Raw genomic sequence first — 27159 nt, forward strand, 5'->3', positions numbered from 1 at the left:
ACTAGCAGGAGAAGGAACAAAGATGCTAATTGAACCAGGACTCTTGCAGCTGGCACAACCCTTTGCAAGGCTGAGCCTAGGTGCCCTCTCCAAGCTGTTTGCCATTGACTTGTGAATGGCTGGCTTTTCCTATCGGAGATACCTTTTTTTCCCCTTTGTAAGGTGCAAACCAGGCAAGCTTCTGTTTGCATTTGAGCAGGCTTTGAATTGAGCTCTTCTCCTCTTCCCCCAGTCAATCATTTCCTGTCCTACCCCTGAGAGATCTGGAATTCTAGAATATATTTAACAAATCAAACTAGACTCCTTTTCAATTGAACAACCCTAGCATCACTCTTTTATTACACCTAGGTGTCAATCAATACTCAATATACCCAGTATAGTTACAATTTCCCATGCCTTTATTCTTGTATAATTCTTATTCTTGCCTTTTCCCAAGCCAAATAGTTCCCCCTCTTCATCATTACCTGAGGGCCAGATGTTCCTGTATTAATCCCCCCTCCCCATAGCTTTTCACCACAGTGTCTCCTGAGCTAACTTTGGGTCAGCTACATTGGTACCCAATGCATTGTTTCTTCTTTGGCACTGAACAGCGCTGGTTCCGGGTCTCTGCTATTTTGGAGTTCTTCACTTCTGAGGAGAGAAGATCCAGAGCAAAAGCAGATGGATATGAGCAAAGCTTACTGAGATTTGATTCTCACTTCAGGCTATAGTTATTGCTGCTTGTGTCCAGTCATTTGGACACCTTAAGCATAGCTCTTCAAAAAAGTAATCTACAGTTCCATCAAGCATAACTTCTTGGCTCTGCAAAACAGAATGCCAAGCAATAATAAGCAATAACATAAACTGATTTTTGTGATTTTAATAATAATTCATTCTGAATGTCTGTGTTTTTAAGATGGAGTTTTAAAGCAGTGTACTAAGAAAGCAAGGCATATAAGAACATAAGAAAGAGCCTGCTGGATCAAACCAGAGTCCATCTACTAGTCCAGCACTCTGCTACTCACAGTGGCCCACCAGATGCCTTTGGGAGCTCACATACAGGATGTAAAAGCAATGGCCTTCTGCTGCTGCTGCTCCCGAGCACCTGGTCTGCCAAGACATTTGCAATCTCAGATCAAGGAGGATCAAGATTGGTAGCCATAGATCGACTTCTCCTCCATAAATCTGTCCAAGCCCCTTTAGAAGCTATCCAGGTTAGTGGTCATCACCACCTTCTGTGGCAGCATATTCCAAACACCAATCACACGTTGCGTGAAGAAGTGTTTCCTTTTATTAGTTCTAATTCTTCCCCCCAGCATAAAATCCTAAGGGACATAACTGTGGGTTTTCTTTGGGGTCATGACTATGGGCACTGTTCTGAATTGCCTCAAAATGTGCTTGCACTCACAGGATATCAGATTAAAGTGAGAAGATAGCTACTACTCTGCACATTGCCCCTCCATATGATGTCAGTGGGCCTCTAGCCCAGCACCAGCCCCTGGAAAATTGGAAAGTCTACGTCCCTGTTGGTAGTAATAGAAGGTACTCAAGGCTGCTCAACTGATATACAAAGTTCTGAAAAGCTGAGTGATCTGAAAATGTTTTAATATAGCAGAAGCAGTGCATACTTCCACTACAGTGCCACAAGAATGAACAGTGAATCGTTCAGGTTCACATTCAACGATTAAAGCAAAATAAGCTAAATCACTTCTAGCAACAAAGTGGAGGAGGAATTAATACTGAAAGAACACGGCTGCAAAAATTAATGCACCCTCTTAAAAATGAAGTAAGTGCAGCTCCTTGTCCCTGTACTGTTCTGGGTATGAAATGAGCGTCAATCTCACAGCTCATCTAATGTCAAACTCTCCCCTCAACATGACTGAGACAAATCTGTAAGAGATCTCCAGGAATTTTTTAAAAAATTACAGAAATTGTAAATACTTTACAGGAAAATTGCTTGCTTTATAACACAAAAACATAACTTTCAAACATTTCTAAATAGTTTCTTTCTCTGCATGTAGGTATTTTTGAGCAGGTGGGAGAAAGAGGAGAGATGGGTAACATTATATATTGCTGCTGTGAACACAGATATCTTAGGCCAGAGGAGATGTCAATGCATGGAAAGGGATAGCCCTGTAACAGGTGGCCTTTTGAATAGGAAAAAGTCTGAATAGCAGCTTAAAGAGAAGAAAGCCTGGACAAGAGCTTGAATAGCAAAAAGTCAACATTGCAAACATCAGAGCAACTGTATGCATTGTACTCACTCTCTCCCTTAGCCAAGATAAATAAAGAGAACACTGGAAGTTTCTAAACTCATCCATGTACATGTACCATTATTATAAGCATAAACATGATCTCATCAATACAAGTTGGGAAGCACTCAAAGCTCAATAAAATTTCAGGAGGAGAATTGAGGGAGTTTCTCCAATATTTATTTGTTTGTTTGTTTGTTTGTTTATTTATTAGATTTTAAACCGCCCACCTCCAGAGGGCTCTGGGTGGTGTACACCAGGCCAAAAACAGTATTACACACAATAGGCCAAAAACAACATTACACACAATAAAATAAATTAAGTTAAGTTAAAAACAATTTACAGATTTCATAAAACCTAGCAGCATCAATACAGTACAATAAAGTACAACAGCATTATAAAAAGTGTGGCGCCCGATCCCAAGGCCGAGTGGGGGCAGCAGTGCAAATTAGATGTTATATTGGGCGTGCCAATGATGGAATAGCACGCAACACAGGGGCATCCTGGAGGGATGGGGTGATATAGTAAAATGGGGAGATATAGTTAAAAGGAAGCCAAAAGCGAGAGTACAGACATTAACCATACTTTAGAAAGGCAACAAAGTACTAAAAGATGCCAATGTTGATAAATATAGTCAACAAGGCTATAACTGGGGCGGGGTGTGTGTGTGTTTCCTTTAAAAATTAAGCACACATGTTGATATGCGACACATGCATACACTTTTGTTTTATTAGAGGCTTACACATTGCTAACAAGGGAAGTAACCAGGGAATCTAAACATCTAAACAAGAAATTACTGGAGAAATATTGAGGAGCAAACTGCTGAAAGTTTTAATAAGGAAAAATAAGACAGCTGAATAAGTTATTTGAATCAGGATTTAATACTGGTATGATGAGACTATTTGTCACAAAGATGGCAACTATGCATCAAATCAAGTACTGAAACAGAAGATGAACATGTTCAGCAGCAAAACTCTTAAATACACATGCACAAATGCACAGCTCTATCAGTAGAGGAATCTAAATCTGCTATTACAGTCAAATCATTTAATAGTAGTTACCACCAAAATATTTATATGCTTGCTAATTAAGAGGCTTAAAAATAACATCATGGTAAGAAATTTCCATAAGTTCATAACACCAGCCATGATCTATGATAGTGATGGAGAACCTACGACACTTGACATGTCACAATGTTTTGAGTGACACGCCAGCGTTCATCAACGCCTGACAACAACTATTCTCCCTGTTTGAGTTGAAGTTGTTTTTGTAATTATTTGATGTTGCTATATATAATACATAGCACCACACAATTGAATTGGATTTTTAAAAATAAATGCCAGCAGAGTCAAATTAGTCATTTTCTGAATTTTTGTCACACTAAGTTCAAAAGGTCTAATTTATGAGAACCTTAAAAGCAGTTTGAATTGTCCTGAATGCAGTAAGCTGAAGCAATAAATGTAGGGAAGTGAGTGAATATTCAAGACAAAAATATATAGAGCAAACTAGAAGATTCAAGCTTTAGTTTAGCCCAGGGGTCGGGAACCTTTTCCCCTCAAAGAGCCATTTGGCTCACCACCAAATTTGGCTCACCACCAAAGAGCCATTTGGCTCACCCCCACCCCCCCCACCCACTCGCTCGCTCCCCGTCCGCTCCCCCGGCGACTTGCTTGCTCGTTCGCCCTCGCCCCTCCCCCCGCCCGCTCACCCCCCCCGCGGGCTGGAGATGTGCCCGCCCTGCTTCCTGCAGAGGGCAAAAAAACCCGGCAGCTCGCCCGCCGACGCCGGAGAGCGCCCACCCGCAAACAGCGAGCGGGCAGGAGCCGCCGGCCGCGGGCTGGAGATGTGCCCGCCCTGCTTCCTGCAGGGCGGGCGAAGAGGGGGCCGGCGGCTCCGCTCATGGAGCCGCAGAACAGCGGCGGAAGAGCCGCATGCGGATCGCGAGCCGCGGGTTCCCGACCCCTGGTTTAGCCGATGCTCAAGGAGTAGCAAACAGAGAGCCAGCATGGTGTAGTCGTTAAGTGCAGCAGACTGGAATGGGGAGAACCAGGTTTTATTCCCCACATGAGCGGTGGACTCTCATCTGGTGAGCTGGATTTGTTTCTCCAGTCCTATCCATGAAGAACAGTTATCTCAGAATTCTCTCGGCCCCACCTACCTCACAAGGTGTTTGTTGTGGGGAGAGGAAGGGACGGAGTTTGTAAGCCGCCTTGAGTCTCCTTATAGGAGAGAAAGGCGGAGTATAATCCAAAATTATCTTCTTCCAGAAAAGAGGAAAGGAAACAGTCTTCACACCCATTTGTGTAAAGCGAAATCAAGTCGAAGCGGAGGGTTTTCAAAGCAAGAGACTAACTGAGGTGGTTTGCCACTACCTTCCTCTGCATGATAACTTTGCTATTATTTGTTTGTCTCCCATCCAAGTACTAACCAGGGTCGATCTTGCTTAGTTTCTGATACCTGATGAGATTAGCTAGCCTGACTGATTCAGGCCAAGGCCAAAGCCATCTACTTAATTATAATGATTAGATTCCAACACCCAAAGTCCATTAAAAGTTTGGATTTAGAAGAAGAGTTTGGATTTATATCCCCCCTTTCTCTCCTGTAAGGAGACTCAAAGGGGCTTACAATCTCCTTTCCCTTCCCCCTCCCCCACAACAAACACCCTGCGAGTTGGGTGGGGCTGAGAGAGCTCCGAAGAACTGTGACTCGCCCAAGGTCACCCAACTGGCATGTGTTGGAGTGCACAAGCTAATCTGGGTCACCAGATAAGCCTCCACAGCTGAAGTGGCAGAGAGGGGAATCAAACTCGGTTCTCCAGATGCGAATGCACCTGCTCTTAACCACTACACCATGCTGGCTCTCCACACCACTTAGCAGAAGACTGGGTTGCACTTGCCTGTAGCTGCTGTTCATTGAGTGTCTCCTGAGCAGGCACACACTGGGGGCCTGTATATGTGCAGACCAGCCTCTGTCTGTATTCTAGTTTTTAAATACTAGGGGACCAGCACCCCTTAGAGCATAGGTGTCAAACTCTATTTTTTTGACACCTGTGCCTTAGAGGTTAAAAGCTAGAATACAGACCAAGACTGTAAGCGCATGCACAGTTCCCCAATGTGAGCGAGTTCTTAAAGATAGAAAGCCCCCTAAATGTTGTTATATCAGAACAGATGAACAAGCAAATTGAACAAATATCAGGAAGGAGGGCAAAATACGGTATTTATGTTGGTATACCCTAAAGCCCAACTTCAGTGTTACCCTGATATGACAAAACACCCACCTCAGTGGAAAACTTGTTCCCAGAAACAATGGGTCATTTGATGAAGAAGAAAATTCTGTGATACTGAATAAAAAATACCGTATATACTCGTGTATAAGTCGACCCGCATGTAAGTCGAGGCACCTAATTTTACCACAAAAAACTGGGAAAACTTATTGACTCGCGTATAAGTGGAGGGTGGGAAATGCAGCAGCTGCTGGTAAATTTCAAAAATAAAAATAGATGCCAATAAAATTACATCAATTGAGGCATCAGTAGGTTAAATGTTTTTGAATATTTATTTCAAAGAAAAACAGTAAACTGGCTCTGTAAGTGGAAAAGAGGGTCTACAAGAACAATATAGTATCAACAATAACTTTAAAAGTACAAAAACCTTAGCTCAACCAGCAACCAAGCTAAAACATAAGAGTTAAAATCCTTCAAAATTGGATTCCTCATCATCATCTGTATGTCCAAATGTAACCCAACCTAGATTTTAAGAGGGATATTATCAGAAATGGAAAATCTACTATTAGATTCCATTGTAAACAATGGGGGATGGGGCATCCCCTTTGGGGGTCAATAACTTTGGATCCCCTGACCCAAACTTCACCAAACCTGGCTGGTATCATAAAGAGACTCTCCTGATGAGACCAGCCAGGTTTGGTGATGTTTGGTTCAGAGGGTCCAAAGTTATGGACCCTCAAAAGGGTAGCCCCATCTACTAATAGCTCCCATTGAAAACAATGGGGAGTGGGGGCACCTCCTTTGGGGGTCCATAACTTTGGACCCCCTGAACCAAACGTTACCAAACTTGGCTGGTATCATCAGGAGAGTCTTCTGAGGGCACCCTGAAATTTTGGTGCTGCTAGCATAAAAACTGCGCCCCCTGCTGGCTGGAAAAGTAAAAACACACACAAAAAATGTAATGACCCGCATATAAGTCGAGGGGAGCTTTTTCAGCATTAAAAATGTGCTGAAAAATTCGACTTATACATGAGTATATACGGTAGGTTTTTTCCCCATCCTCTCAGGCAATCAATGCATCACAAACAGCTAAACAGCCATGGCCAGAGAAGCAGGCTAGCAATCATGTTTGTGAGAAAATTTGTGTATATTTATCAGTCTGCCCACTCCAGTTTCAGAGAGAGGGATATAGTGTTGCACTTACCTGTAACTGTAGTTAATTGAATGGGTTCCTGTGCAGGTACACATTGATCTGCATGAGTGCAGGCCAATCACGGTAGAATAGAAAACTTTTAGATGCTCACTGGCTTACTAAAAATGCACTCTTTCCCCTTCCCCAAAGCTGAAGGGTGGAAAACTGTCCTGCCTAAGGTCACATGATGAGAGGGGGAGGAGTCTGTCTTCCCTCAGTCTTTCCACCATGGCTGAAGTAAATAAGACCACACAAAGAACAAACCATTCAAAGAGCAGTCCACAATGGGGTTGAAGGGAAGGATGTGCAGGAACCCATTCAATGAACTAGTTACAGGTAAATGCAACACTGAATTTAATCTTCGTGAGTTCACTGCGCAGGCCCATGTTGGAAGCATGGCAAGCTTAATCACCTTGGAGAACGCCGAGTCCTTATCCGTAGACATTAGAGAAGAGAACAAGAGCCGCATCGAAGTAGATCAAAAACAGAAGAAAATGATGAAAGAAAAATCCAGTCAGCAAGAGCGAAAAAGGATCCTTCTAACCACTGTGGCGGCAAAAGAAATACTGAGGGGAAACACACAGCTCCCCCTCTCGTCATGTGACCATAGGCAGGAAGGTTTCCCACCTTTGGTGTTGGGGGAGAGGGAATGAGTGCATTTCTAGTCAGCTAGTGAGCATCTAAAAGCTTGCTATTCTACTGTGGCTGGCCTGCACGAATGCGTAGATCAGTGTGGGCCTGCACAGTGAACCTACAAAGATGAAAAATCATAGGTAACAAAGATTATGTTTGCAAAGCAACAAAGATTTAGAAACTGACACAATGCAAAGATAATTAAATAAACAACAGTTAGGACTGATACTGAATGTGCTGGCAAGTCGTAGTCGATTATGGCAACCCTGTGGGGTTTTCAAGACAAGAAATTAACAGAGGTAGTTTCCCATTGCTTTTCTCTGCAACCCTGGAATTAAACAGGGCTGGTCGTGTTAAGCTTCCGAGACCTGGGCTATCCAGTAAAAGAGAAAGTGAGCACCCAAACTCAAACAGCCCAGGTCTTGTTTGCACTGTGCTAATACTTTAATATCATCAGTAATATGAAGTGCTAGTGGTATATATGTACAAGAAGATCTCTGTTACTTATTAAACACTGAATATAAGATTTTTTTGAAATGGAAAATACAATAAAACCGGTAACCTTGAAAGTTAACGATCTTGGACATGCCGTTCATCATAAAAAGTGTTTACACAGCGTAACAACAGTTCTGTGCACAACGACAGGGTTTCATAAACCCACTTTCCTGTTCAACAACAACAAATGTCTTTGCCCTGCCAGGCGGTGCCCCTCTGTGAAGCCCAGCAAGCAAGAGAAGCACACTCCCATTTCTATGAAGCAGAAGTATTCACTTCAAGCTGGCAAAAAACAAAACAATATAAAGGAAGCAAACTGTTCGGAAGTTAGGGGATCACAAATAAAGACAGGAACTATGCCAAAATGTGTGGATCCCTTCCCATCCAGTTTAGCAAGATGTGTTTGAGAGTCGACTCAGGATGCTAGAGAGAAAGGGCCATTATTTTACGTATTTATAAGAATGTAGGAATGAGGAAACATACACCTAAGGAAATTGGTGGTAAAGCAATGAGTAACAATTGTAGTTCAGAGATCACAGAGGATCACTACCCTGTTTCATAAAACATTACCTTTTTTGCTTATTAGTAAATACTTAAATATAGTGAAAGGTGGATATTGTTGCTATCAACAGAAATTGGGAAAGGGCTATTATTGAATGTGTATGTCATTTAACCAGGACAATTCACAATTCTACAAAGCAGCATGTAGAAAAACTAAGCCAGATTAAGTTATTTTAGCAGGTAATTTTTCTGTAGTATTAGATGCTTTGCTGAAGAGGTTCTTTACCAGTTAAGTGGTGCTACAAGTGCTGATTTTTTTTTTGAAAGGTGGACACAGGAAGACGGTTACATTTTAAGGGGAAGGATTCTCTTTTCTTGATAGTCCATAAACATTATTCCAGAATTCCTCATTTTCTGTGAGAATATCTGATATTCTCATCTTCAGCCAAAACATGAACTGCAACTTTCTGATGTTTCTTCTACGAGTGGACCTTACTATGGAATCAAGAGGACAAATGAACCATGAACCATGTAAGAGTTTGCAACTCTTCATTTGCAGGATAAAGAACAAAGCAAAAGCTCCAGAAACTGAAGGATTTAACTGAAATCAACAAATGCTCATTTATTTCAACAATAAGATTATACAGATTAGATTCCTTAAGAACAAGTTCTAATACTTTCTAAAATGATATAAGAAAGCAACTTAAAACTATAACAATTGGAAGGATGTTTCCTAAAAGGGGATGACTTTTAAACAGAATGTGATCAAATGGGGATGTTTAAACGGAAAAAAAAAGAAATAGATAAGATTCATACTAATCAAAAGGTGTTTGTATTAATATGCAATCTGTTGAATAAAAAGGATGGTTGCTAGCCTATAGGGAATACCCAAGAAATTTAGAAGTGACTGACTAAACACTGCAATACTTACAAGCTGATATAATCCATATTATTATGGTTCAAGATAGCACGTCAACTGTAGTAAAAGAATATTAGGGATTAGCAGATTGCAGATACCCCCCCCCCCCCCCAGATTTGGAACTACCAGACCTTCTGAATAGCTACAAAAAATGGATCCAGAAAGAGCATGACTTGCTTTGGGCTGCCCACGCAGCATCTAATCCTTGGTTCAAACCAAAATATCGCTACATATCATGCCAAGATGTCTCATTATGAATGGTGCCAAACTACTACCCCTAATGTAACTGCAAGTACTAACCAAGTCACTGAATCCCCACTAGTGCCAGGAAAGCATGCTAGGTGACACTGGTCAGACACATTCTCAGCCTAACCTACCTCATAATATTATTGTGAGGATACAACAGAGGAGAGGAGAATGTTGTAAGCCACTTTGCACCTGCATTGGGGGGAAAGGTTGAGTATAAATGAATTAAAATGAATTGAAATTTTAAAACTGTGGCCAAGGCCAAATGCTAGAGAATAACCAGGATGAGAATGTCCTTAACTGCTGCAAGATTTTCAGCATTCCATTTTGTACGTTGTGCTGCTAAGCACTCAGCCTGTAACAAAAGAGGCTCTGGAACATGCTTTCTTTTTGGCCTCCCCCTTTGCCGCAACAATCTTAGCTGAATTCACATTTAGATATTTATAAACCACAAGGAAAAAAATGAAATTTCTGAACAGGAACAGTAGCGCCCTATTTCTACTTTTAAGCAACAGAAATTGTGCCCCCCTCCCCCCCCCGAATATGTCAGTTTTAAAACTAATTCCCAGAACAGAAACAGGTGGCATATGAAAGCAGTAAAATGCCCCAATCCACCGTTATTTTATTGCATTACTGTTCAAATGTTAACTCAGGCCACAATGAACTGGGTCATATAAGAAGCCGCAGCAGGTAAGTAAACAATGGTTTATTGTGCATATGAATGAATCACATCTCCCTGGCTTACGTGTTGCTGAGAAGTCGACCAAAAGTTTGCAACAAGCAAACAGTACAGTAGGATTTTTTGATTGGCTCACAATCTCGGCGCGATCAATGCAAGTTGTAAATGCAAATTCTACAAAGTATTTTGCTGCTTAGGGGATCTTGGTGATAGAATCTGATCAGGCCAACCAATGTATCTTTTTGTGCAAAGAAGCACTAGAATTTCAGTGACACAAATTTGGAAATGAAGAAGACTGGGAAACACTGTCAGCTGTTGGGCAGACAAGTCTCAAATGCAAATCTTCCTGTACTACATGTACCTTATATGAATTCATAAAGCACATGCTTCTTGCAGCACTGGCACATTTACTGAAGATGTACACATGTGCACAGAAGAATTTATAAGTGTCACAATGTTGATTCAGTCCTGTCATAGCCAAGTCACAGATGCTTCATTAAAAATCGGTTGTCTCAAAGCCACTAGCTTGCACTGCACTAAGGGAGTTATAAAAGAGTCACCAACCTGGAGGCTTCCTTAAGCAGGAACATCTTTCTAAAGTACTGAGTTCTAATGGCTAGAGTTGACAATGGGAAACATTTGGTCTGCTTTAACCGAGCTAGATTTTATCTTTTATTACCCATCTGAACTAGATACGGCTTGTCACTCTAACTTTCCATCAACTGAAACTATTCAATGCCCTGTTTTTAACTTGTCCTCCAAAACCAATTGAACCTTCTGAACTTCTCTCCAACCATCTCTCAACTAACCCAGTGTGTGAATATTCCAAGTGCATCTCATAGCTGGGTACAGTTCACAGCTGAATGAGAGAGAGGGTAGGTACATGGGACAAAACAAATATTACTATTGCAACTCTGTACCAAGGCTCTGGCTTTAATATCTAGTCTTCATGTTAGATTTGTTCACTGATACAGCTACTAGAAAATACACATGAACCTTGTAAAGTGTGAAGAGCAAACACAGGCAGAATTAGTTGCATACATTTCAACTGACAGCCTCAGCGTATCCTCCCTGGCAACCATTTCAGAAAGTGATCTCTGTTGCTGCTTGAAAGACAAACAGAGGAAGAGACCTACTTTTACTCAGACTGCACTTCACACTTGACAGGTACATGTGTATTTTGAACTCTACTATTTGTACTGAAGTACGAAAAAGAAAGGATCAATTCTCAATGTCTCTTACCCCATTTGACTATCAAAGGATACAGGATGCTTAATTATTCCCCTAAATCACCCCACTCTGATTTCCACAGGCAAAGCAGCTGTCCTTGCAAGGTAATCCACCTTAGTGAACAAACTCCTAATCTACGGACTACAAAGACTTAAAGAGAGGTGAGAAATAAAGGAGGAGAGCTATAGACGAGACTACTTGCTCTGTTGCTTTTTTTTTTATTGCAGCCCATGCTGAAGCATGCAAAAGACAAGGCAAAAAAGAAATATATAACTAATTTTCTGCAGCTCCATCAAGTCCTACATAAAGAATCCCTAAACCTTTTATCCCACTCCTTCCTTGATACTAACTACAACAAAGAATACAAGCTCAAATAGAGACAATGGAATTGTGTTTATTATTTCCAATGAGATATGGAACAAACTTACATGAGATTCCTTATTTGTATCACTAAATGTTTTTATATCACTATATATATATATTACTGAGAGCCAGTATGGTGTAGTGGCTACAAGCACTGGACTCTAATCTGGAGAACTGGGTTCAATTTCCAACTCGCAGACATGGTGTTAGAAGTGTTTTTCTAATAGCCTGATGGGTGATCTTGGGCCAGTCACGGTTCTCTCTGAACATTCTCAGCCCACGTGAAGGCAGGCACTGGGAAAACCACCTTGAAAAGGTCTCTTGCCTTGAAAACGCTATAGCAGGGGTAGGGAGACTGCGGCTCTCCAGATGTTCAGGAACTACAATTCCCATCAGCCCCTACCAGCATGGCCAATGGGCCATGCTGACCAGACTGATGGGGTATTCCTGACTACATCCTGGAAAACACAGTTCTCTAAACTATAGAATCACCCATAAGTCAGCTGTGACTTGATACCAATACACTCAAGTATATTTCTATGTATATTTTTATGAACCCATACTGGGGGATTGGGAGATGTTTATTAATATACAATGGGGGATTGGGAGATGTTAGGTCCTCTGCACACAGTGGCTCTTAACCTTTCACCTGTACAGCCAGTTCTATCACCATTCTGTTATCTAAATGAAACTATTCCAGGGGAACAGAATAATTTAATGAGGACTCACCAAAGGTTCAGCCATTACAACTTCAATTTTCTTTTCAGCTTGAACAGCAAACTCAGCAAAGAGGCTCTTGATGACATATTCACCAGGTTTGACATCTGGATCAATGGTAATATTAGACATGATGACGCTTCTCTTTTCCCTGATAGAACTGACACTGGGAGAAATTCTCCGTTTAGCAATGGTACTGGATGGTGCTGATGCTAGAAGAGAAAAAGAATATAGATAATTAATAATAAAATAAACCAAAATAGCAACAGAGCTCTTCTTAGAAGTATGCTAGCCATTCAGCAAGATATTATTTATTCTTTTTCTACATGCATGTTCTCCTAATTTTGTTGCTACTTTCTTATTTTTTTACTTAACATGAAATTCTAGGGTATGTATCATTTGGCAAGATTAGGTAAGTGAACATTACCAGCATTCTCGTTCATTAAACTCTTGCCTTCTTGTCAACTTTGGGTGTGGACCTTGATGAGCAATTAGTTTTGTATGTACTCATCAAAGCGACTTGCCCTATAGTACAATCTCAAGTCATCCTCGAATTCTATTCACTTCAATGGACTTAAAAAGGTAGAACTCTATTAAGGAGACAAAATAGAACTAGCTATATTTTGTAAAAATGTTTAAAAAGCCCAGCAACTTTTCAGGCATATTTAAATCTCTATATACATTCAGCCTTGAAACCTCTGGAACACAGTCACAAATAGCTTTTTGGACTCTAAACTTGTTATAATATGATCTCCGTAGGGATGAAAGTCACCGATTGTTTGTACCTTGGAAAAAAAGAAATACTAAGCAAAAAACAGATGGACCCAACAGGGAGTTTAGCAAAAATGATGCTAAATTTCTGCAAGAGTAGGCAACATGGGTTCCAGTGCCAAAGGCAGGCCGTTTGCAACATTTGTCTTCGCTACAATCAAAGCCATGCTATCTACAGTGCTGACAGTCAGTATATAAAACACAAAGCAACTACAAATCAGCATGAGCACATTTAAACCAGGAAGAGACATGCAATCCTGTGTTTTCTGGATAAAGAGAAAAGGCAATCAGAGACAAATCAAGTAATATATGCCACACGTTAACTCAAAAATGTTGTTAAAGCAAAACATTTTCTTCTCAAACAGCTGCTGATGTTTCTTTAAGTATAACAAAACTTCCCAATGAGGGTTTTTCCTCATTATGATATTTAATATAGAAAATGATACGGCATGGCCATCACTGTTACATCGTTATCACCAAAACAAACAGGCATTTTACATAAATGTAAGTTTCTAACCGTTATAAAAGAAGAATGGTCTCTCTACACAAAAGTCTTTGGACTAAGGGTTGGATCATCCAACCATCAAACTTATACTACCCAGTACCAGAAAACAGTTAAAATTACAAACTGCTTGGCTATGGCAATATAGTTTTATACCACTGCTACAAGCAAATTTGGACCACTACTGCAAGTATTCTAAGAATCCAGTTTTCACAATGAATTTTATGCCACTTCTGCACTATTCCTTAAAAGATGATCTTCATAATAGAAAATAACAGTACTGACAAGGGAAAGAAATCCTTCAGATATCCTTGCTCTGGACCACTTACAGTTTTAACCAGTATTTTCAAATTGGTCCCAGAAGTCGGAGCTGGATTATTTACAAGGAAGAATACGCTCACTATTGCATGTTCCTGTTAATAATCTGGCTGTCATATTCTGAAGTAGCTGCTATAACAGGAACAATTTTTCCAAAGGAAGTCCTAAGTGTAATTTATAACAGCAATCCAACAGACATTAATTAACAAAACATAGATAATTATGTCAAGATATTCATTTCTAAATCAGCGGATCTATACTACCTCAATATTTAATTCAATGGACCAAGGTTTTTATTGTAGTGATGATAGCCTGGGTTATCTCTGTATTTATACACAGTACTTTTGTCATAGGTTTACAAACTTATGAGGAGAACATAGCAGGGGCGTTTATTGGGGGGGGAGTCTCGCGACCTCGACACCACACATCTAGGTCACATGGGGCTCATTTGGCCACCAACTCCCCCCCCCCCAAGGTCAGAAGGGCAAGCAGGGGCTGGATGAGAAAGGCCACGGCCCGCATGCGCCTCTGTCTTTCTGCCAATAGCCAGGAGGAGCTGACAGCCAGAATCCTCCCAGCTGCTGTCACCACCCGGGCATCCCATCGCAGCTCCCGCTACCAGCTACAGGGTTCAGAAGGGGCAGCAGGAGGGTGGTAAGCTCAGCTCTCAGACTAGCACTCCAACTGCCAGGCCATGTGGCTGTGGTTGGAAGCAAGCTGAGTTTTTGGCGCTTCTCTGACAGGCAGGTAAGTGGTGCATTGCAGCCTGCAGGAAGAAGTTGCAGATAGAAACCTTGACGGGGCATTTGGTGGCTCTGGGAGGAGCAGAATTGGTGAGCAGGGGCTGGGGGAGTGGGCAGGGGAGGCACCAACTCTCCTCCATGTGGAGGTAGGGGAAGGGCTGGGCAGTCACATAGACCCCCTTGCTGGCTGGATGCTCACATGGGGAGGGGGCAAAATCAGTTCTTGCATGGGGCTCCATTTTCTGTATATACTCCACTAGAAGTTAGGATCAGGTTCTGTAGTAGCAGTAAATAGAAAAATAAGGTCATTAAAATACAAAACCCTGAAGAATGAACATGCATTTGGCTCCGAATGTTTTAGCCTAGGTACTACAGCAGAAGAAAATTTGTGAAGGCCAGGATCACAGCATCAGCGCTGTGAACTAGAGTAGGAGTCCCACATCTCTGCCACATTTCCTATACAACAGCACATGTAGTGCCCCCAGGCATATGCCGTACAAGCAGTTCAGCAGCTCATCTTGACGGATGGAATAAACAGGTTGAAAGATCCTAAAGAATCAAAAAGGAACATTGACATTTACAAGGGTTTCTTCTGCTCTGAGGAAGGAAGGGCGTCTTTACATGAGCGATTCCCCTCCACCTATCAAGGAGGCAGAACTACAGTTCTTCTAGATATCGTCTCTTGGGTGGAGTCAACCATTTTCCTCAGTTCAGTAACCCTCAATACAGTATTAATATTAATATACTATGTAAACTACTCAACATTGTAGGAAAGAGGAAACATGTTGGGACAGGAAATAAGGTGGCATCAGCATAGGGAAAAATGGTTTATCTTTCTCCCTTTTAAATCAGGGTGGGACAAGATGCAGAGGGAACCTCATGGTAAATGCCACTTTTCTTTTCTATTCTGAGGGGGAGAGCATCTTGATATCCAAAAGCAAATGTATTCTTTGTTTATTCCAGCATACACTTTCATGATGTTAGGTTTCTAGTTTATTTTGTAAACAGATAGCACAATTATTTAAATACTTTTGTTGGGATTAACAGGTCTACTTCAGACAATAGAAAATAAATATTTCACTTTTTTCTCTAAAGACTAGCATAGCCCAAACTTGCTTTGGAAGCCACTGAGTTTCAAAAGCAGTTTGTCATCTAGCATGATGGACAGCTACCAGAATAAGACAAGTCAAGAGCTTGCTTGTGTACATGGAACAAGTAGTGTGGTTTTTCCAATCTTAGCTTTTACGTTTGTTCAGTAATACGTCATAGAAGTAGAATGTTGGTAAATAAAATAATAAAAATCAAAAGAGGCCACTTGACATAAAGTAAAAGTAAGAAACCTTCTCTAAGGAACAATTGTTTTTCCTTCAAAAAGGACAAGTGTTTTAGACAAAACAGATGCTGAGAAATTAGTTTAAAAACCCCTTGGTACTATTGCAACTTTTAAGCTGCTATTAGATGGGCCAAAGTTAGGATATGATGACTCACAAGCAGCTCTGAAGGATGACTTGGCCAATCCAGATCTGAAAGACAAATAACTTTTGCTGACTACAAAGCCATACTTGGCAAACACAACCCTGAAATAAAAATTCCCTTTAAAGTTAACTGTGCCTGAAGTAGTTTTGCTGTCTAGTAGTGAAGTAAGGCCATATTTCACCACATGACTGAGATCCCGAAACATCTAACCTTGGTCTGTTTCCCAAGTTCAATGCAAAGTACTGGTTTAACGGTCTTAATGGTCTGTGACACGTGCACTTGCTGGACCCCCTTGCCCAGTATGAGCCCATGAGTATGCAGCAAACATCACAACCGCGGCTGCTCACAGTCCCAAAATCGAGAGATCAGGATAATGTGATCTCATGTATGGTCTTCTTTCAGAGACACACTCCCCCCGCCCCCTCACACACAGTAGTTTGAAATGGGCAAAGAAATCCAGAAATGTCACCTCTGGCAATCCTTAGCAGCAGGGGAAACACACAGGGCTGAATTATTTAAAAGGGTCTTTGAAAACTGACCTGCTGTTGTGCTGATTGATTGAATCTATTGTTTCTGGTTGTTACAATATTATCTGTTCGTCTGGAAACTGCCTTGAATATATAAATTTTTTAAAAAAAATTAGGCAGTTGTAACAAAATTGTTTTAGGTGTGAAAAATGTATACTGTATAGACCAATCTGTATCTACTCATCCAGGTTGTTTTCAAATGTGCAAGTACCCCTCATATATTTAGGTTGCAAAATGGTAATACGATACCCTTAAAAACAAAGACTCATGTAATAGATTAGTTCCTCATGCTATTTACAGGCATTCTTCTGCCAAAGATAATAGGCCTACCTACCCTTTTCAATAATCAGATGATTGAGTGAACAAAAGTCCACCCTCAAGTCAAGGAGATAATTTAGAGCACAGGTGTCAAACTCGCGGCCCTCCAGATGTTATGGACCTCAGTTCCCATCATCCCCTGCCAGCATGATGGGAACTGTAGTCCATAACATCTGGAGGGCCACGAGTTTGACACCTATGATTTAGAGATTAAAAATGAGTAGTGTTAAGACCAAACCTGTTAGGGACAATCCCAGAGGTAGAATCAGCCAATATTTCTATACAAGGTAGCCCAAAATTGGCCTGTAAAGAAGCCGGAAGAAGATGCACCACTTCTAAGCCTCACAACCCCCAGCCGTCAACAACCAACAGATTCCACCCCACCCTGATCAGGGGAGAATTCCAGGTATGGCAAAGTCAACACTGCAAACATATTAGAGAGATCTGGATTCAAGCAGCAATTCCACCATGCATGTATTCTGCATCACAGTCAGTCCCCATTTTACAGTGGACGTAATGTTGAGTCCTTAATGCCTTTAAAAATACATTAGCAGCAGCAGCAGCTTGACATCAAATTTAATAGCACCTCTCCATCTGAGTCCATGATCCGCAGTAATCACCATTAACATGGCCCGTGGTCATGCAAACTAGTTACCAAGCGCTGGCAAAGAGTCATAAACTTTTAAAAACCATAATACTTATGAAGCTCTGGCATCGCCTCTGAAATAAACTGACAAACATTTTTTCTTGCTTTATTTTGCATCTTAAAAGAAAGAGCCAGGAACCATAAACAGCAGCAGTAAAATCAGATAGCAAGGCTGTGTCCGCTCCAAAAACAGGCAGTTATCCCAGAAAATATTTCTTTGGCATCTTCCACTAGTTGTGCAACGAGGATGGCCTAAAGATTTCCTCTACTCTGTAAACTAAACACAAATATAGAATACTTCTGCTTCTCCTTTGAAGCGGCTCACAAATGAAGGGTGCTCTTGAAGAGCCAATTTATTCTTGCTTTGAAATTTGAGAATGTATTCTGGAAAATGTTTCTCAAAACATCTGAATTTCAAAAGAACACAAAGGCCTCTCGGTTCTCATAAGTTTAAAATCAGATTTCGTTAGAAAGATAGTAGCTGCTTCCCAAAGACTTGTAAGAATGTTTTACAGTGCAATGCTAAGATTAATGACTTCAATTGGCTTAGGAGGTGGAACAACGCTCAGGATTGGCACAACTAATGAAATAATTGTGATCGTTGTCAAAAGAATGTGGGTGCATGCGCACACAAGCTAGAACAGCTAATTGAAAACAGTGGTTTAAATATGAACGCTCACTCTGAGACTGCTGGCATAGCCTATACCAGTGGTGGCAAACCTATGGCACGGGTGCCAGAGGTGGCACAGTGCCCTCTCTGTGGGCACACGCAAACAGTGCCCCCCGCCCTCACATCTAGGCTGGCCTGGGCCGCTGGGCTTGATTATTAGCATTAAACCTAAGACCTAGTTTTGGGGAAGCAGTGTAGGTAACCCTGTTAAGTGCTGTTAAACCCCACTGATTTTCATGCAAAGAACTAAAGCGTGATCCTTTACCTGGGAGTAAGCTCGGTTGCTGGCAATGGGGTTTGCTTCTGAGTAAACCCTCCTAGGGTCGTGATTCACCCGTTGGAAGACTTGCATGGTTGCTTCAAAGCAAAGCCACCGACTACCACCAAGCTTACTCCTGAGTAACGCATGCCTCGGAGCCAATCGTTTTTCTAAACGAAAACCTCAATATTCAGGTTAAATTGCCATGTTGGCACTTTGAGATGAATAAGTGGGTTTTGCGTTGCAATTTGGGCACTCAGTCTCGAAAAGGTTTGCCATCACTGGCCTATACTCTGTCTCATATAAAGATGTTAGTATGGTCAGTTGAAGGGCAGCTGTTGAGAAAATTGTTTGTTTTCCCATCAGAATATAGTCTTGAACGAATATGAGAATTATTATTCATTTTTACACTATGACTTTTTCAAAACCATTACTGAACATGGTACTTTGATACAAGAGCATCTGTAGCTCACTGAATGACTATCACCAATACTTGCCTTTTGAAAACTGCAACAGGTCTAGGTATTATTATTATTATTTATTATTAGGTAGGTAGGCACTAGGACCCAGGCAGAGCATTCTACAACAAAGAAGGTCTGACATGTTGAATTCTACAGTGGAGGAATATGCAATCTACTAACATCTTTTTGTGAGACAGAGTATAGTTGAACTATTCTAGGAATCTAGCAGCACCAGAGGCCACCCTGCCTGAGCTTACAAGAGAGGCTTCACCAATGACCCCTGAAATAGTCATCAGGTCTCTGCTGGGCAGGCCACAAGCCCTGAAGCCCATATCCCCACAGGGAACCCTCTCACTCCACTGGAAGACCCCAGCAGAGGTAGTCAAAAGGACAACTGAGATCAAACAAAAGCAGGTTCTATTTTTCTCATCTGGGTTGGAAGGGGAAAAGGAAGCCCCAGTTGAAAGGGTGGCCCAGCTTTGGGAAGGGGCAGGGACTGGCTGGGGTGGCCCTAAATCCAGAGGAAAATGAAACAGTGACTATTTAATACTAATGGGGTGGAAAGAGGACCCCTCCCCCCAAATATGGCTTACCATCAAGAGGTTGGAACAAGTCTCTTCCCTTCCATCTCCACTCTGTCCTGAAGAGGGATAATAAAGGATAATAAACTGGCATTTGAAATACCAAGTAACTTGTACCAAAATTGTGGTGGAGGTAATGGTGCCTGTCCACTGCGTAACCCCCAAATTTTATGTGAATTGGACCAAACAGTACAATTCTATGGGCCGCCGAACAAGCTACCTCTACAATCCTCAAGCCTGTGTCTGCATCCCCTGAAAGGACGCATCGATGAATCCTTTATCACTGCAAGGATGGGGGGGAAGAAAATACAAGCAGTTAAGTTTCACTACAGCAGTAGAGCAGATAATGTTAACCATGGGAGTTGAAACAGAGTTTATTTGCACTAATTTTAATTTCATCCTTTGCACACAACTCAGAGCAGTTTACAAAAAGCCAACAGAGTCCCATTTAAACAAGTTACACATCAAATCTACTTCACTGTAATTACTTGGCACCAGAAATATATCCATTGAAACGTCAGGTTTGAACTTTCAGGAGGAAAAAAACCCTCAAACCACCTCTTTAAAGCTGGAGCAGACAGGCTCTCTTCCTTTGGGAACCCAGGCCACAAGGTGGGAGCAAAGACAATAAGTGCTCTTGAGAGGGCTGCAGAATGCCCCCTGCAGTGAAGGAAGAGCTACTGAGCTAACCAGAGTTGGCACGCAGCCACATACATGTTAAAAAGGGTACGTGAAAATATAAACTTAAATTACAAAATATAAACTTAAATTACAAATTGCTTCACACAGAAAGAAATTAAAGGGAAAGCCAAACAGCCTATAGCAGCTACTCACAAACTAAGATTTCCAGTATCTGGGGAGCTATGTTTCCCAGGGGGAGCCCATAGTAAAAGTGACAGAAACACAGGCTGTAGATTTCAGTTCAAAATCAAGTAATTCTTCATGCTGCTCACTTCTGTTAATTCAAGAGAAAGGATTATGAAAGCCTGAGGGGTGAGACTGGAAAACTGCAAATTTGGAAAAAAACTTATTCAAGCCTTGGGGAAGCAAGACTTACTCCATCTAATACTAAAAACTGGCTTTTGAAATACCAAGTTTACAAGAAAAGAATTCAAATAAAATGGGTGGGAGGGATTGTATCCAAAGACTAGAGAACAACTTCAGTTGTGTTTGTATCTAAAAGCTTAGGAGCAGCAGTGGCGTAGGAGGTTAAGAGCTCGTGTATCTAATCTGGAGGAACCGGGTTTGATTCCCAGCTGTGCCGCCTGAGCTGTGGAGGCTTATCTGGGGAATTCAGATTAGCCTGTACACTCCCACACACGCCAGCTGGGTGACCTTGGCCTAGTCACAGTTCTTCTGAGCTCTCTCAGCCCCACCTACCTCACAGGGTGTTTGTTGTGAGGGGGGAAGGGCAAGGAGATTGTCAGCCCCTTTGAGTCTCCTGCAGGAGAGAAAGGGGGGATATAAATCCAAACTCTTCTTCTTCTTCTTCTTAACAGCTATCGTGCATTCAAGCTGCTACATTCAAAGTCATTATACAGTTGTGCACAAGACATTGTACATAACAATGCCATTCTCCTCAAATCCTGCTAAAGCATTGCCAGTATCAGTTCAGGCTACCATTACCTGATTATCGGGATGCAAGACTGCAAGCTCCTCTTTTCCATCGCAGTTCCACCCACCTATGTTTGATCACGGTTAGTCATGACTGCTTATATCAACACGGGCTGCTGGCAATACTAACAAGGATTCGTGTTTTAAGCTGGTTAAAAGCGAGCCCTAGGGTTGTTAACCGTAGTAAAAATTTAATATGCCAAGTACTATCACTAATGAATGATGAAGTAAATTAGGGGCTGACTGTCAGGTAGGTTGCAACTAGCAAAGCACATTGTTTTGTAACTGCCATGACAATTCAAGGAAAACTTAATGAAATTTATTTAGGAGATCATAAAAAGTGAGGTTGAGAGGCTGAGTAATTTGAAAGGCTAAAAGAGCAGACATGCTTGCCTTGAAGAAAAGATTTTAAAAGGACATGTTGACAACCTTACTTGAAAGACAAACAAAATACAGGAGAAACCATTATCACTACTATGCCATGAACAGCAAAACTCAAAAAGTTCCATCTGACACTGCCCATTTTCTAAAAACACTTGGCAGAAGCCATGGCGGCGGCGGCGGCGGCGGCGGCGGAGGAGGAGGAGGAGGAGGAGGAGGAGGAAGAATGTTAATTTAGACCCCCCCTTCTCTCCTGCAAGGACAGTCAAAGTGGCTTGCAAACTCCTTTCCCTTCCTGTCCTCTCAACAGCCACCTTGTGAAGTAAGTCGGGCTGAGTGAGTTCTGAAGAACTGTGACTAGTTCAAGGTCAGCCAGTAGGCTTCATATGGAGGAGTGGGTAAACAAATCCAGTTCACCAAATAAGTGTCCGCCACTCATATGGAGGAGTGGGGAATCAAACCTGGTTCTCCAGATTGGAGTCCACTGTTCTTAACCACTAATAGGTGCTACTGGGAGACCCCCATCTTAGAGACATAATATAGTCAAATCTGATGGGCTACATCATTTCCCACAAGACAACTATATAGTAACCACATTTAACAAATGGTGCCAAAGCTGTGACAGAAAAGGGAAATAATAATTATGAAAGTGATCAAAAGAGTTGATCAAGCATTAAGCTAGAGTTAACCACTTCTTTCCACTCCAAAATAAAAACAGCTTAGTATTTTTCCTTTTGGTCATCCCTGTATTTCTTTCTTGTGTTTTCATACATTACAAGCTTGTGGACAAGATCTTCTCTTTGTTTTAATTACTGTACACCATCTAGCTATCTGTAAGTCCTAAACAAATGCTTTCATTAGTGAAATGACAAATTGCCTTTTTACTGCAGCACAATGAATAATTCAAATATGCCCTCAAGTCATTTATGTAGCAAGGGAGCAGACGAGGGAATCACTTTTGATATCCAGAATCACACAGTCATTTCTGCCATAACACAGTAGTTGTACTCCAAAAGATTTCCATGTTATAGCAATATAATTATCCCATATGAAATAATGTAACAAGAGCCAGAAACATCCCAGACCCCAACCCAGTCCAACCCATTTAATCAACCATTCAATCAACACTGTCGGTGTTTACTGTATCAGTGGGTTTGGACTCAACCATCTTTTCCACTGCTGAAAAAGGAAAATAGGCTATGCTGGAGAAAGGTTATACTAGGAATCCTGGGACCTGCGTGGGCAAAAGTGATGTGGAACATAACCTGTTGTAAGGAAGGGATTAACAGCAAAAGGTGGCTAGATCCAACCCAAAGTGTTATCGTGCTAATATCAATCATGGTGGAAGCAAACAATAGAAACCTTAAATCAATTTATCTAGGATACATGAAGCAGGTGTCAATAGAGAACGGTACATTGGTACTTACCCTGAAGGGACCTTCTCCTGGTAGGCGATGAGGGCATCTTGGATTGGGTGATTTCCAACCTATACTCAGGGAGGCAGGACTAAATGATGTCACTTCCTGTAGAGGCTGGAATCCATCTTAGATCCCCAGTATTCCGTTGACTCAGCAGTGAGAGAAAAAACTCTATTATCTTAAGAAGTAGAACAGGAAGTAACGAGAACAACATAATAACAAAGAATAACATTGAAAACAAACATCAAAACGTGAGGAACTCCAAAGTATTTTGCATAACTAACTACCCCGATCCATAGATCATAATAATAAGCATGAAGGAATGATTAATTTTTTGGAGACTGCATAGAAAGTCTGCTGGGGGAGGGCCAAGATGCTTACTCATAAGCCTACCAGGAGAAGGTCCCTTCAGGGTAAGTACCAATGTACCGTTCTCCCTGGAAGCGATCACCGAGCATCTTAGATTGGGACCTCAGAGCAGTGTTCCCGAAATGGGTGGGAATGTTGGTCTCCAAATATATGTTGAACACTCTAGTTCCAAAAGCGGTTTTGTTAAGCGTAGCCATGTGGAAGGCAGCATGACCTGTAATGTCCTGATAAAGGAGGATGAGGAGGACCAGGTGGCCGCCCTACACACATCCTCTCCAGAGGGTGAACCAATTAGATCTGAATGCAGCGTTAGTTCGCGGCACTTCCAGAGTGGAATGAGCATTGATGCCGCTAGAGCTGGGTATGTGAGATGCTTTATATGCCTACGGTGGCCAATGCACATTCTGAGGAAGGTGTAACTGAGGTGCATGCCTTGGACATCTGAGCTCCCAGATTAGGCATGAGTAGCGTTTATGAATAGGGATTAGAAGTCCGTCTGATATTCTCTGTTCTGATGATAAATGTCTTGGCCCCCTACAGGACATCTAAGGTGTGCCAAAAGGATTTCTTCTTTTGGGATGTGAAGGGACTTGGACAAAAGGTGGGGATGATCACCTCCTGCTTCATGTGTGGAACCCTGGAAGCAACTTTGCACGGAACAAAGGTGGGATCAACCTCATGACTTCTACCTCTGTCCCTTGTAATGAAAGATGCAGAGCTCGGAGTTGGCAGCCGGATAGGGCCTGCAACTCTGAAATTCTTCTGGCTGTAGTGATGGCAATCAGAAAGAGAAGTTTCATGTGAACCCATTTCAGATGCAGGCGAACGGATGGGCTCGAGAAGGCGGTTTGGTGGTGGCGAGAGCTGGAGAGCCGCGATGTTAAGTCTCCCATGAAGAAGGGAACCCGATGGACTACTCGGAGGTTGTTTTTGTAGCAGAGACCCCTTTGAGGAATCTAGTATTAGTATATCTGGGTGCCTGGACAGTGGTAGTCCATGAACCTTGGGCCAAACAGTCGTGAGCGCTGCCAGCTTTATTGTCTCTTGCGAAGAGTAGCACTTCTAAGGCCCTTCTCGAGATCACGACCTGGAGAAACTGTAGAAACCTGAGGGGACAGCAGAAGGCCTCCAGTGGGGTCGATCCGGAGACCTGCTTGAGCCCAGGAGAGGAAAGGTCCTCCCACAAAGAGAGTTGCATAGATTCGAGAGGCTGATGGTCTCGCGAGGGCAGCGATATTGATTGTATTGATGACCTGGCCGGAATAACCTTTTTTTGGTTAGGGGCCTCCCGCTCAAAGCATGGCGGTCAGACAAAACCACTTGGGGGGTTGGGATGGACCACGGGTCCCCTGAGAGAGCAACTGTCCACACACGCGAGGCGTAGAGCAGCCTCAGAGGCTGCGGAAGTTTCCAATGTGAAGGATTGAGGAGAACCATGGGTGCAGCCCTGGAGGCCCACCCATGGTGCTACTAGAATTCCCCGTCAGCTTTCTCTGACCAGACCTTCCTTATGAGCTTGGCGGGGATGACTGGGAGTAGAGTGGATAGGCATGAAGAGGAGCTCCACTGGAAGCCTGGAGCCGTCAGTGCATCTACTGCTAGTGCTTTCGAGGAATGAGAAAGGTATCTGGTGAAAAATCGAGGAAGTTGTGCATTTTAGTGAGGAGGCAAAGAGATCGACATTGATTACAGGACAACCCGAGGGTTTGAGTGATCAGTTGGAAGATCGTCGGATGGAAAAGCTTCCACTCTGCTTCCGTCACCGATTGGCGGCTTAGCCAGTCCGCCTGAGCGTTGAGATTCCCCTGTATGTGCTCTACCGACTGATAGGAGATGTTTCACCGGCCCATATCAGTATCTCTACTGCCTGCTTAGATGAAGCCGAGGGGATCTGGACCCGCCCCTGATTGTTTTAAGATGGAGCCTTTGCAGCGATGTTGTCGAGTTGGGACCAAAAGATGACAGCCCTGGATCCTGAGGCTGGAAGGCCACAGAAAGCGCAAAGAGAACCAGCTTGCAACTCTAAGAAGTTGATGGGCAGTGCGTGTTTTGGGTCATAGTCCAGAGACCTTGTGCTATATTGTCCTCCAAGGATGCCCCCCATCTCTCACGAGGCTTCAGCGTCCTGTGAACAACTGCATTCGATGAGGGTAGATGAAGACTTTCCCTTTGGAAAGGTTTTTCTGATGAGACCACCAGCGAAGACTGTAAGCCCAGTAACTGATCTGTGATCTGGAGTGACCTGTCTTCCTTCCTCATGATCCGGTATTGGTGAGGCTGGAGAAACTGTTGAAGGGGGCGCGCATGGAACCTCCCCCACTGCAATATATCGATAACAGAGATGAAGAGACCCATCAGTCTGGCTAGCTGAAGAAGGGAAGCTCTCCTGGCTGGGAGGAAGACCGCTACCAACCTCTGGATCTTGAGAATTTTGGACGACGGAATGAAGAGACAATTGTGTATTGTGTCTATGGTCGCCCCGAGATGTTCCATTCGGGTGGCTGGAATCAGGGAACTCTTTTGCAAGTTGACTATAAACCCGTAGTGACGAAGGGTAGTCAGGACGACATCCAGGTCTCGAAGGGCTTGTGTTCTGGACCCGGACCGAATCAGGATGTCGTCCAAGTATGGGTGGATATGAAGACCTTGTTCCCGAAGAGCCATGATAGGTGCCAGAAGGAGCTTTGAGAACACTCTCGGGGCTGTGGCCAGCCCGAAGGGGAGAGCCTTGTACTGGTAGTGTTCCGACTGTGACGTGAACCTGAGGAAACGTCTGTGGAGTGGGTTGATGGGGACGTGAAGATATGCTTCGGTCAGGTCGAGAGATGTTAAGTAATCGCCTGGGCGAAGAGCCTCCACTATGGATCTCAAGGTTTCCATCTTGAAATGGCGTAGGCGCATGAATCTGTTCACGTACCGCAAGTTCAGGATGGCACGCCAGTCGCCGTTCTTTTTGGGTACTGTAAAGAAATGTGAGTAAACACCGCAAGAACGCTCTGAGATGGGTACGGGTTCGATCGCCTGAATACTCAGTAGATGGAGAATGGCTTGCTGTGTTCTCTTTAGTTTGTCTGGATTGCATTGGGGGGGGGGGGGTAGGTCCGGAATTTGGATCTTGGAAAGGTTGAAAATTCTAGGAGATAGCCGTGTGTGACGACCTCCTTTGTCCAGCGGTCGATATGGTCGCCCACCCACCGGTGTTGAAAAAATTGCAGACGACCACCTACTGGAACGTGAGTGTAGTCAAGACCTGGGCGGTCGCTCAGGTTGGAAAGGTTTGCCACCTCTATTGGTTTGTCTAGAGTAGTTGGGACGAAAGGAGCTGCCAGAGAATCCTCTTCTACGAAAGGAGTAGTGTTGCTGTTGAGGTTGTTGAGAAAACCACTTTCTGCCATCTCTGGGAGTTCGTGCAAGTGTGCGCTGAGTGCGAAATGAAGTGTAAGGTTTGTAGGTGGAGGAGCCCTGGTCTGGCCTAATGTACCTAGGCATAGATTTCTTGTTTCCCTTAGTCTCCACCAACACAGCGTCTAAATCTTTGCCAAAGAGCCTGGAACCATGATAATCGTAAGTAGACACCACCTGTTTTGAGTGGAAGTCTGCGGTCCAGGCTCTCAACCAGGCCTGTCTCCGAACCACTATTCCCAAGGCTAATGCGCGGGAGACTAACAGGAGAGAA

General features: G+C 42.8%; 1 protein-coding gene across 1 annotated transcript in view; it reads right to left on the reverse strand.

Annotated features, from left to right (window-relative positions):
• FRYL (FRY like transcription coactivator) overlaps positions 1-27159 on the reverse strand; it is a 188735-nt gene that overhangs the window by 103040 nt on the left and 58536 nt on the right. Inside the window, exon 2 of the mRNA XM_048508727.1 lies at positions 12442-12641. Within this exon, the coding sequence (XP_048364684.1) occupies positions 12442-12561 (120 nt within the window). The 5' untranslated portion in view covers positions 12562-12641. The remainder of the gene's footprint in view (positions 1-12441; positions 12642-27159) is intronic.

This window comes from Sphaerodactylus townsendi, linkage group LG10 (assembly GCF_021028975.2).
Source record: "Sphaerodactylus townsendi isolate TG3544 linkage group LG10, MPM_Stown_v2.3, whole genome shotgun sequence".
In the NCBI taxonomy this organism is placed as follows: domain Eukaryota; kingdom Metazoa; phylum Chordata; class Lepidosauria; order Squamata; family Sphaerodactylidae; genus Sphaerodactylus; species Sphaerodactylus townsendi.